Source organism: Megalobrama amblycephala, unplaced genomic scaffold (assembly GCF_018812025.1).
Source record: "Megalobrama amblycephala isolate DHTTF-2021 unplaced genomic scaffold, ASM1881202v1 scaffold423, whole genome shotgun sequence".
Lineage (NCBI taxonomy): Eukaryota > Metazoa > Chordata > Actinopteri > Cypriniformes > Xenocyprididae > Megalobrama > Megalobrama amblycephala.
The window spans coordinates 14,579-28,046 of NW_025953371.1; the positions used below are offsets into that span (position 1 = coordinate 14,579).

General features: G+C 37.1%; 1 protein-coding gene across 1 annotated transcript in view; it reads right to left on the reverse strand.

The window, feature by feature from the left end:
• Nucleotides 1-3,046: 3,046 nt before the first annotated feature.
• The window catches only part of LOC125261526, an 81,990-nt gene continuing 71,568 nt past the window's right edge, over nt 3,047-13,468 (reverse strand). Inside the window, exons 12-17 of the mRNA XM_048180083.1 lie at nt 6,729-6,758; nt 5,774-5,863; nt 5,381-5,410; nt 5,254-5,292; nt 5,007-5,036; nt 3,047-3,436 (exon numbers count right to left, since the gene is read on the reverse strand). Coding sequence (XP_048036040.1) covers nt 3,405-3,436; nt 5,007-5,036; nt 5,254-5,292; nt 5,381-5,410; nt 5,774-5,863; nt 6,729-6,758 — 251 coding nt within the window. The 3' untranslated portion in view covers nt 3,047-3,404. The remainder of the gene's footprint in view (nt 3,437-5,006; nt 5,037-5,253; nt 5,293-5,380; nt 5,411-5,773; nt 5,864-6,728; nt 6,759-13,468) is intronic.

A 13,468-nucleotide genomic window follows, 5' to 3' on the forward strand; every position in this document is an offset into this window, starting at 1 on the left:
ACTTTAGTCAATACTACAGTATGCTGTAACATTCATTACAAATAGTTGTAAATACTGTAATATATACAGTATACTACAATTTACCATGGTAAATACCGCTGTGTTTTTGAACCATACTATAGTATTTTATACTATAGTAGTTTTTTCACCTGGGCATGCATGAATGCAGAAACGCACACAATTAAACGCAGAAACAAATATACACACATAGACACGATCCATATCCACCGGTATGAGCGCACTTATAACTTCACTACAGTAAACTGTATGAGCGTACCATGGTAAACATGAGCGCACCACACGACAGAAGTTAGCAGGAACACATCATACAGTCATCAAACAGTAAAATATGTTTTATAACATAATAAAACACTTACTTGAGTGCCGTCGCTCTTATCCATAACATCTCCGTCCAGTCAATGGACAAAACACTGTCCTGTTGTCTAGAATACCACCGTCTGACCACAGCTGCTTCCGAGTAGATTGTTTCACACGTTCTTCGTGTGAGAAGTGTGTTTTCTATGGAGTCAAATTAATGCCTTAAAGTTTTGCACAAAAATAAAGTTTTGCAAAACACAAAAAAGAATTGAGCAATAAAAAAATGTTTTGCAAACAAAAATAAAGAATTGCAAAGGAAAAATAAAGTATTGAGCAGAAAAAAATAAGTTTTGCAAACAAAAATAATAAATTGCTAAATAAAATAAAGTAGTGCAAAAATAAAAATATAATCAATTACAAAAATCAATGACAGCTGTAATCCTATTTTATCTTTGCCACATATTTTTCATGCTCAAACCTACTAAATCATTTGCAACGCTCATTTTATTCTGCGTTTCAGTCAAGCGTGCGCTCACGATACCGGCTTTCGTTTGCGCTGCACTGTTCTGTGCGGATATCTTTATGGCGCTGGTTTGACGTGGGGGTGGAGTCAAGAAACGGGGGCACGTCCCCGCGAAATGCATTGGAGGGGAACGTAATCAGCGACAGGTGAAATAATTCTTTGACATGGTTAAAAATAATGAATGGTTTGTTTTTGTTGGTTTGTTTAGCATATGTTGTCGCCAATTACGACCCATTGTAATGAGTCAGAAAAGACAAGGAGGCAGCATCATGCATTACAAAGTCAATGGAGACGGTTGGATTGATTTTTCCCCCGGTTGGATTGTTTTCCCCCGGTGGGCATGGTTTTCAGATTATAATAAATGCGCTCTGTCTCTATGCTTGATCTGTTCTGTTGCGATCTGCGTCTCCTGTCGATGACGTGTTTCGCGGGGGCGTGCCCCCGTTTCTTGACTCCACCCCCACGTCAAACCAGTGCCATAAAGGGAACCGCACAGAACAGTGCAGCGCAAACGAAAGCCGGTATCGTGAGCGCACGCTTGACTGAAACGCAGAATAAAATGAGCGTTGCAAATGATTTAGTAGGTTTGAGCATGAAAAATATGTGGCAAAGATAAAATAGGATTACAGCTGTCATTGATTTTTGTAATTGATTATATTTTTATTTTTGCACTACGTTATTTTATTTTGCAATTTATTATTTTTGCTTGCAAAACTTATTTTTTTCTGCTCAATACTTTATTTTTCCTTTGCAATTCTTTATTTTTGTTTGCAAAACATTTTTTTATTGCTCAATTCTTTTTTTTGTTTTGCAAAACTTTATTTTTGTGCAAAACTTTAAGGCATTAATTTGACTCCATAGGCATATCATTGTTTTCAGAAATTCATTGGCTATCAGATAAGACTGTCATTTTCAAGCTCTGACATTACTGGTTTGCTGTGCTGTCAGTCAAATAGAAGGCGGTACCTTTCGTCTTACTGGTCCTCTTTGGCTATTTCTGCCTAGTAACAGCGACCAGAGGCTCCAATTGGTCCAAAAGAGGTGTCAATCTTTAGGTTAGAGTTCAGCGGCCATTTTGAGATAGAGAAACGGGGTATGTTGTGAAATGAAAATGAAACTAAACATCTGGAAGTGTAATAGCTATAATAGCATTGCCGGCTAACTTGAAATGATACTACTCTGCTCCATGGATGTTTATTGACATATACATGTGTTATGGACTAAAAATTACACTGAATTGGATAGACTAGACCCTTTACAGTGTAACTACACCGTTTTTGTTGGAATGTTATGGATCAGTGCACTTTGAGGAAGCTTCATATGGTGAGTTCGTTCAATTTTGCGATTTTTTTTGTTGGTTGGTGGTCTGACAAAGACACTGATTGTACCTGCTGTGTTGATTGTATCTTAAAATGGTTTACATCGTTCGAATCACAAGAATCTCAGCTTTCTGTAGATATGTGACATGTTCAGATGTTTTAATTTAAGTTTTTATTATTCTCGTCTTTAAATAAAATGATCAATATCTGCCAGTGTGGTAATAAAAATAATCTTAATGCAAACAAAAAGAAGAGTGTCTGAGTGTCTATTACGAAGTACAAAACTACAGTAGCTCCGCCCACCAATGTCAGACCAGGTTAAAATTGATGCACGTTCTTGTGACTGCAGTGATGTAGGCAGTAGTGTATTGTGTGCGGAGAATTAACATGTGATGAGATTGACTGGGTTCGAATCCGCCTTCTGCTGAGTACGCCATTCTCCCTTATCACATCAGAAAGGCATTTATTTTCAATAAAAATTAAGAAAATGTTCTAAAAGTGTAAGTAAATTGCCTAACAAGTGTTTATTTATGATAAAATCATTTAAATTCCTATTATTGCATCCTATTAAATTATTATTATTTTTTCTTTTTTTTTTTTTTTTGCATGTGGGGAAACCATGAAATTGAATATTAGTTAAAACAACTTACCATTCTACCAGTTTTCACCTTTAATATTATAACAGTGATAAGAATTAAACTTGCATTGACTCAGAAGTATCCGGACGTCCTTTTGTCATATGCTGTTGCCATGGTGAATCGTAATATCGGAGCTCCATTGATGATGGCTTTTAATAGATGTGGTGCACGTGCTTAACTCAGAGTCAACCTACTCAGAGTCGATTGAACTAATGCAATTCAGCTGTTCTGAAACAGAAAACTCAGAGTTTCCCATTTCAGGGTAAGTCAACTCAGAGTTCAAGTTTTAACTCAGAGTTGGTTGAACCTCTTTATTGAAACTGGCCCCTGATGTAACAATTGCTTAGTATATAACGTACAATGTTAGAGACAACTAGACATTCAAACATTATAAAAACAGGTGAACCAAACTGTAGCATATTGAATTCAAACAATTAATAATTTAAAAGCAACTGATTTATACACACTTTAAATAGCTTATTTGCATATCACACACCTTACATTTAACTTTCACAGTGCTCTGCTCTCCACTTTATGAACTGAAATGTATATACTGTAGATTATACATTTTAACATCCCTTCTCATCCTCCTGAACAACTTTGTATTTAACAACTTGACTCCATCTGCAGTGTGCCATCTGAAAATGTAAAACAAGAACTTAAAACATCAAAGAAAAGAGAAGAAAATAAGAAAAAAGGTATAGGTCTATTCTATATTTTAAGTACTGTTACTTTTACACTCACAGTAATTCTCATAATTTTCCTCAATGGCCAAACGGTGTGGCGGTGAGTGTAAAAGTAACAGTACTATATGCCGTTGTTGAGAAATCTTAAAGCCCCCCTGTGGGTAAAATCAAGTATCTAATGTTGTTTATATAAACCATGTGCAAATTCATATGTCACTACCATTCACTCTCAGAAAAAAAGGTACGGCGCTGTCACTGGGGCAGTACCCTAGGGTACAAAAGTGAAAAGGTCCATCTTTGATACCTTACTTACCCCTAAATGGTACATATTAGTACCTTAAAGGTACATATTAGTTCTTTAAAAGTGCATATTAGTACCTTAAAGGTACATCACTTTTGTACCTTAGGGTACTGCCCCAGTGACAACGCCATACCTTTTTTCTGACAGTGTTGCTGAGTATTTTCTCTTTAAAACTGCAGTAAACCAAAGACAGTCTCAAACCTGTGGTTTGAAATCGCTGGTGTTTCTGACATCACAAACTACCTTGTAACCAATTACGTCAATGTGCCGGAGGGCTTTAGCATATCATAACTGACTGCTAAAGGAAGTCTCAAAATAATGTTATCCCGGTCTATTTTTCTTTTTATATGAAAAATCGTGTAGATTTAGCAAAAAAAAAATAAAAAAAAATAAAAGCGATACCATTGTGCAAGCGTTTACCTCAGTAAGTTGACCGGGTGGATCTCGTCAGAGCTTGTGTGAGTGAGTGGAGGCGGGGCTTATTATCATATTCATAGATCCGTGTATTTAAATGAGGCAATGGTGTAGAGTAACATTCAAGCTATTTTAAGGCATTACGTTTTTTTTTCACAGGACAAAAACGTTTAAATATATAATTTTGGTGATCAAAGATATGTTTTAAGGGATAAAATTATTGACTTAAGAGGGACTTTAAGCAAATCTTAATGTATAGATGTATAGCTACCCTCTTGAATATTTTCATGCTTTTTTGTTTACATAATTAATCAACAGATGGATGCAAGATGATTACCAAGTCACTGAATATCCCTTGGAGTAGTTGGTAATTAAAAAATGGAAAAAGTGTGTCACAGCTGTGAATTTAAGCTCAGGTCGTTCTCAGAGGCATGCAGAAGATGACTGGTGAGGGAGGCCACTATGAGACCACTCTGTGCATTCAACGACTGTTACCTGACTGCTCCACTAGACAAAGATTTATAGGAATAAGAAATAACTTTCTCACATGGTTTAAGAACCTTTCATACATGGTTTGCTGCTGAAAATCTTAAAGGGATAGTTCAACCAAAAATGAAAATTACCCCATGATTTACTCACCCTCAAGCTATCCTAGGTGTATATGACTTTCTTCTTTCAGACGAACACAATCAGAGTTGTATATTAAATATATTAAATTATAAATTAAATTATAATAATGATATTAAATAATAGCCTGACCTAACCCTTTAATGTATCAAATATACACTTAACTTTACTCTTTCTCACCTTGAGATTGGGGGATGGGCTCTGCAGCATCTGAAAATGAACAACAGTTACACTACTTTGTTGCTGTTCTGTTATTTGATGTTGACACATCTTTATAACATATACACTTTAACTTTAGTTTTTCTCACTTGAGGTTTGGGGATAACCTCTGCAGCTACTCAAAATAAACATCAGTAACATTACAAATGATCTCTGCTGTTAGCTGTTGACATATTGTACTGTACACATTTTATAACTTATCTCTCACTTGCTTGAGGATCATCTAAGCTGCTGTCTGCTTCAGCATCTGAAAATGAACAACAGTTACACTACTTATTGTTGTTTTTCTGTTATTTGATGTTGACACATCTTCATAAAATAGTTGTCTTTCTCACCTTGATGTTGGGAGATGGGCATTGCAGCATCTGTGAATGAACAACAGTAGCACTACATATTTAGGGGTCTATTGTGTATTGTTATTTTCTGTACAGTGTTAATGTGTCACAGACGAAAAATCGCCTTGGTGACGTGGTCTCAAATCCCACCCACTAATCAGAAATCTGGTTTTGAGTTAAATAAGTGTGAATAAATACATTTATTAAGCATTGATAACATGTGAGTTAAAAATGGCTCACTATTTGGCAGGTATTGCGTTAAAGTCGCCCTTTTTATTCATGCAGTTATAACTGCTTATTAATGATTTTTAATGCATTTGTTAATGACTTATTACTCATTAACAAACACCCTTATAAACCCTTTACAAAGGGAACCTTAATGTAAAGTGTTACCATGAATGTTTACACCTGGTACTCCTAACAGTGGGGCTGTAGGAGGACTGTTGATTGTAGATGATTGTGCATCTCTTTCTCTTTCAATGCCTGAAAAAACAAAAAACAAAAAAACAAAACAAACAAACAAACAAACAAAAAAAAAGTGGGTTGATTTTTTTTTAATTTTTTTTTTTAAATATATAAAATGATTAGCAAAATAAATGTATACAGTCATGTACAATTGATATCCAAAACTTTAGTGTTAGAACCCAAAGATGAATATTTTAAAACAACTGTAATTTGTATCAGATAAATGTGGGAAAAATATATCAACATTTGAGATAAATAGCCCTGAAAAAATGAACAACAGTCTGTTCCCGCCTCCTTGTTTCCAGTTACCATGCCCTCTTGTTTAGTCATTGTTCAGTCCTCGTTTGTATAAGTGTGCTCATCTGTTCCTTATGTTCTCTGCTCCCTTTATATTGTGCCCTCTTTCCCTCATGTTTTTGCCAGTTTGTTAAACCTTGTGCCTCTGTGTACTAGTTGCCTTGTTACTAAAGTCTGTCATGTTTTTGTAGAAATTACTTATAGCCTTTTGTTATTCCAGTCGTGTCTTGATCTGCCTTGTCTTGTCGAGTCTAGTCCTGTTTACTGTGTCTCTGGTCTCCACTAGTCCTGTCCAACAGGCTGAGCTTCCCTGGCTGCTCTTTCGGTCTACCAAGCAGACCTGTGCAGTGCCTGTGAGACCACAAGTGACTATCTTCTCAGACTGTGTGTATCTGCCTGGGCTACGCTGTTTCTCTCCAGTCTTGCACTGCCATACCATCTCTGCTCCTCCCTCATAGATCCCTGACATAAAAACTAAAATAACTAGCTTTTGATTGACACCTAGTAAATCATGGAGTAATTTTCATTTTTGGGTTACCTAACCCTTTAATGTATCAATTATACACTTAACTTTACTCTTTCTCACCTTGAGATTGGGGGATGGGCTCTGCAGCATCTGAAAATGAACAACAGTTACACTACTTTGTTGCTGTTCTGTTATTTGATGTTGACACATCTTTATAACATATACACTTTAAAGGCCTTTGCACACTGAAGGTCATTGCACACTGAGTCCGAAATTCGCATGCGAAACTTTCGCACGTTAAAAAATAAATTCGACCTCACGTTATGTGAATCGCGTTCGCACACTGCCTCCGAAACTTTCGTCCGTCAAAAAAATATTCGGATAAGGTTCGATTTTCTGCGTTTTTCGCATCCGTGGCACGCATTTTGAGAGACGTTTTGATAATTCAGAGCCACCGTACGCGAACGCAGAAATCCAGAATGCCATCTGACAAGTTGATCCACGTCGTCTACAGCACAAAACAGCAGCACTGAATGACAAACAACGTGAGGAATACAAGAGACCGAATATAAAGACAGATTGTGCTAGTAGTAAAGCATCAAACAGAGCCAGTGACATCCTGAAGTAAACTTTGAAACGCTCGGATAATCCCGCAGCTCCTTGATGAGGTGAATTCTTTTTTCTCTCTATGCAATCTCGGGATTGAACGCATCGGACTCAGTGTGCAAGGTCTCTGTGCGTGACGAATTTTTAGGATTGCGAATACGAAAAAACGCATGCGAAAATTTCGGACTCAAGGCCTTTGCACACTGAGTCTGAAATTTTCGCATGCGTTTTTTCGTATTCGCAATCCTAAAAATTCGTCACGCACAGAGACCTTGCACACTGATTCCGATGCGTATTAATGAATGCGTTGCGAAAAAACAAAAAAACAAATCGCAAAACAATACAAAATGAAGTCTTCAAGCAGTGAGCACGATAGTTGTCTCCTCTCTTCTTAAAAAGAGAAAAATAAAGAGGAAATATTGGGTCCATTCAATCCCGAGATTGCATAGAGAGAAAGGAGAATTCACCTCATCAAGGAGCTGCGTGATTATCTGAACATTTCAAAGTTTACTTCAGGATGTCAGTGGCTCTGTTTGATGCTTTACTACTAGCACAATCTGTCTTTATATTCGGTCTCTTTGTATTCCTCACGTTGTTTGTCATTCAGTGCTGCTGTTTTGTGCTGTAGACGACGTGGATCAACTTGTCAGATGGCATTCTGGATTTCTGCGTTCGCGTACGGTGGCTCTGAATTGTCAAAACGTCTCTCAAAATGCGTACCACGGATGCGAAAAACGCAGAAAATCGAACCTGATCCGAATATTTTTTTGACGGACGAAAGTTTCGGAGGCAGTGTGCAAACGCGATTGACATAACGTGAGGTCGAATTTATTTTTTAACGTGCGAAAGTTTCGCATGCGAATTTCGGACTCAGTGTGCAATGACCTTAACTTTAGTTTACTTCACTTGAGGTTTGGGGATAATCTCTCCAGCTACTCAGAATAAACAGTGACATTGCATATCCCTATGGAGCCCCTAAAGTGGTGGTGGAAAACATTTGGGATGGGAGGAAAAACTTTTTTTTTTTTTTCCGAAAACTTTTGTGTTCCCTCACAAATATATTTGCGTTCCCTCGCAAAGATGTAGGCTGCATCCAAAAACCTAGGCAGCTGACTTGTTGCCTTATCAGGCAATAACTTGTAAGTCAGTGTTTGAGCATGAAGGCACCTCACGAAGCTGATTTCAGACAGACTTCTGAGGCAGCTTAACAGTTTAATGATCTACCGCAAAATGGCGTGAGCTTTGGTGAAAACTAAACAAATATTTAATTACTACAGTAGTAATTTCTTGCTAGAAATGACATCAAAAGTGGAAAATGTTGGTCAAAAAAGTACATTTACACACAAACTGACCAGCAAATGCAACTTTCAGATGCCATCTTTATTTTTCTATCTCAACTGTCACAGAATGGAAAGCACAGGATTGTGGGATCAAGGCAGTGAAGGATACATCTATGCTGCCTTCAAAAGTCGATCAGATGAAAGTATCTCAGGAAACAGGAAGTGAAGCTAACATTGAATTCGGATGTGCCTTCATACCTTGAAATGTGTCCTCTGAAGGCAACATTTTCCAGTTTTCAGACACAGCCATAGTTCCCTTACAAAACCTGCTGTAAGCTCGGACAAACACTTCCTGTTCAATGTCCCGCTGACTGGCAGTAGTATTTTAGTCATCTCCGTATGTTAATAATGCACACAAATAATGCGCGGCTCATAGAGTTTGAACTTGTTGGACTAAAATATAAAGAAATGCAATCAGTGCTTAACTCAAGTAGTTCAGTAAAGTTGATATATTCACAGATTCAAACTTTTCGGATCAATAACTCGTGAGCTAAACGTTGTTAATACACAAATGACAGCTATTTGAATAGTAACGCAGACGAGCTACAACAACCTATTTTTCCTCAAACAACCTTTATAATACAAATTGTTTTCTATTAGTAGGCGGTGTTGAGACAAGTCCGTTACACACTAGTGTAATCAAATTCAGTTAAAACATCACTGCTTTCCTGCTGGTTATACTACAACACTTAGTTTGGCAAATAATAGCACATAAAGGCCTTATTTACACAAATGATGTTGGTACATACAACAGCTTTTGCATAATTGCTTACTGGCATTACAATTTATGGTAACGCTTTAGATTACAGCCCGGAAAGTACTGCGTAATTACAACAAATTTACAGCATAACTTTTGATAATTATAGTGTACCTATAAAGTATGTGTAAGTATAGGGGAACAATATGTAATGTGTTGGAAATAAAGGGGTAACAACCAGTAACCAATAACATTATTTGTACTGTAAGTATTTTAGAACTAAGGGGTACTTATACTATTATGATAGACAACAATTTTACTTTTGGGAGTAATTTAGCGAGAAAGTGCACTGATTAAAGCTGTGGACACACTAGACTTTGAATGTGCAAAATTTCTTTGGATGCTGTAACGGTAGTGATATGACCTCACGGTCTACAGTGTCTTTTTTATAAACAAGAATTCAACATAACTTTTAAAGTAATATTCAAAATGTAAAAAATATAGAACATACTCAACTTTACTGCAAAAATATAATTCTTTTAATTCAGTCAAGAGGTCATGCCGTGACGAATCGATCTTCTACTGGTCGCACGTCTTCATGTGATGCGAATTCGCAGGTCAGATTTCACCAAACTTGAACTTTGGAACGCAGCAAAATGCGTAATTTTTTCGCACAAGCTTGCGTTTCCGGTCTGACGCATTCGCATGCATTTGAATGGAAGTCAATGGAACGAAAAGTGCAGTGTGACCGCACCTTAAGTTGTTTCAAGGCAAATAGAAAGAACTATTGCAATCTCTCTTTTTTTTTTATACAAGGGGAAATATACTTTTGTTTCATGTAGTTACAGGGTAAGTATGACATTGCGGCCTGTAAATTAAAGTGGTGCTTGCTACATTCTTATTTCATGTAGTTACATGTAGTGATGGCCGATTTCGAAACACTGCTTCATGAAGCTCCGAAGCTTCATGAATCTTTTGTTTCGAATCAGTGATTCGGAGCATGTATCAAACTGCTAAAGTCACGTGATTTTAGTAAACGAGGCTTCGTTACGTCATCACTGTTTCGAAACAGTTCGAAATGTCAATGGCTCACCGATAGAGGGCGATGATAAAGTGAGCCCATGAATCATGCAGATTCACTGAGAACTATTGAACAAGTGTCTAGGGCTTTACCCTATGGTTTTGCCTGATCTCCGATCAGTTTTATACATTTGTAGATGTTTTAATTATACATTAGAATAATTAAAATTAATAATGGTAGTTATTAATCTCTTATTGGCCTGTTTAGCTTGAGCCATGGAACAAAGAAACAAGCCTTTAAAATTGATAAAAGAACACATATTATACAGACACTCTATATTTAATCTTATTAGATGATTAGTTAATTCCATTTAATTGATTTTACTTTCCATAAAACTTTTGCAATACATTTGTTAAAGGGTATTTAATGCATGTTTGGCCTGAGTTTTGTTGCATTTCCACTGTTCTGACCACTAGGGGTCACCGTGGAGACGGGTGTCAGATTGTTTCGAAGCCTCGAATCATTACGGCACATTTGCTTCAACTGCTTCAGTGTTTCACGAAGCCTCGATCTGCCCATCACTAGTTACAGGGTAAGAAATAAAATAAAAAAGCAAACAATATGATTTCGCTGACTCCGAAACCTTTATTTGAAAAATAACTTAATTAAAAACAGGCCTACAACACTTATTATTCATTTATTCATTTTTTTTAAAAATCAACTTTTCATTTCAAATTCTAAAGTCCTGACAGAAAATAACACGTTTTGTCCCTTTTTTTTTGTTTGTTTCTCTTGCTTCGCTTCCTCCTCCTCTTGTTTCTCAACTGATGAATCTTAAGAAGGAATCCCATTAAAAGAAAATACAGTACACCCAGAAATTTTCTCATGGTTTAGGCTATTCATCTTTTCGCTTCCGACCAACTGTTACCAGCGTCTGCATGAGAGTTGACCTTGCGTTCAATGAAACATATTGTAATGAGCAACGTGAAGCTTTCATGACGTTCTCACAGGAGATTCATGTGAAACTCACGTGAAAACTGCCATCTCTGTTATTCTGTCTTGTTTGTTTCTCATTATCATTATCTGTTATTCTGTGTATTTTGTTGTGTGCATTAATAAAAACGTAAAAAAAAAAAAAAACTGACGGCATCAGACATCCACGTGACTTTTTGTGCGAGTTTCTCGGCATGCTTACGTCACGCTTCAAGTTAAGTCAAGCATGAACTCTCAACCCTTGGGGCAGTTCAAGATGGCACTGTAGCAACATGTGAGTTGATGTGCTCTGCAAACTCCAATGGTGAAATTGATTTTAGTGCCATCAGAATAAGACTATATCACTTTCTTTTAACTTCTAATAGCAATTTATAGACAACGTCCTTCTAGTAAAGAGTGACACAATGGGCAAGTCTGAAAAAAGAAAAACAAAAAGCGCTTCACAGCCTTATACTAATCCTGCTATCAAAACCAATCATGAAATGCTGCAAGCCTCTATTGATCTTCCAACAGAGAATCTGCATGATTACGTCAAGAGAGACTTGGATGCAATTTCTGACTAATTCATGTTGTGCGAGGAGGAATTTCCTACACTTTTAGACACGCCATGCAAATCTCCTGCTGCCAAACAACGAAAGACTGAGCGTTCTGACATTACTGATGTACTCTCACAACTTGGAGCACTTTCTCAATTAATAAACACTCAGTCTGATTCCCTGGAGAAAATTATAGGAGAAAATACACCTGCGATTACTAACATGAAGGAGGTAATAAATAAAAATACCAAGCAAATCACAAGTGTCAAGGAAGCTATCGAATTTATGAGCGAGGAAGTTAACTGTCTGAAAAGCAAGCACGGAGTAGTGGAGGGCGGGCAAAATGGAGCAGACTACCTTTGAGCAAGAGAGAAGACTAGCACATCTGGAAAGTTATTCTCAACGGTGGAATTTAAGAATTTACGGAGTCCCAGAGAAGGAGAAAGAAGATGTTCGACTACAGGTTATTCAGTTGTGTCAGCAACTCCTGCCAGAAGACAGGGACAAACTTCCGAACGCCATTGACATTGTACACCGGCTTGGTCGCAAGCAACTGAACAAAACCAGAGGAATTATTGTTCAATTTTTCTCCGGGGTTCTATTGTGATACTGTGTGGTGTGCAGCAAAGGAGTCTACTTTTCTCAGGGAAAATATCTGTGGAAATATCTGAGGACTTATCTCCAGCAAATAAAGAGATCAGGAACAAATTATGGTCGGCAGAGGAAAAGGCAAGACAAAATAACAAGTGTGCTTACTTTACTGGTGGTAGGGCATTTGTAGAAGGAATCAAAAATATTCCCTCCAGCCTGAAACTTAATGCAACTGACTTGGATATACATGAAACTTGTTTCACTATGTACTCAAACAGTGGGCTAACAAGAGTCTATTTAATTTCGAGATTGTTGCCCTTAAGTGTTTTTTTTTTTTTTTTTCCTTAAAATAAGACAAAGAAAAAATCATTTATTTGGTATTTTGAAGGAATATATTATAATTACTGTCATCCTAAGTTATAATTGTTTATATAATTATGAGAGTATAAATACTATTGAGTATACTATTATTTATTTATTTTCCCCCTTTAGTTATGACTTAGAAGGCATTCTAATCTCAGGTAATTAGGGGGCCAAGCACCGAAGGTGCGGAGGCACCTATTGTATCCGTTGGCGTTCTTTTTATTATTATTCTTCCGTTTCTTCTTCTTCTTCCGCTCTTGAAGTCTATGGCAGCCCATAGAACCGCTTGCGGGAAAGTTGTGAAATTTGGCACACAGTTAGAGGACAGTCTGACCTTTGTCCACAGCAAATTTGGAGTCTCTAACTCAATCCCTCTAGCGCCACCAGCTGTCCAAATTTGCACTTATGTTTATGTTAATAACTTTTGAACCATAAGGGCTAGAAACAAAATTCGACGAATCGATTGCACCATATGACGTCATTTTCCGGCATTTTGAATTTTCTGAAAAACGTACTTTTTCGAACTCCTCCTAGGCCGTTACTCCAATTTTCACGAAAATTGAACCAGATCATCTTCAGACCATGCCGACAAAAAGTTATGGAATTCAAGTTGATTCCTCAAACCGTTTTCGAAAAACACGCAAACGAATTGTACGTAGTGCTTGTGAAAATAGACATAAGGCTGTATCTCCGCAACGCTTTATCGTATTCAG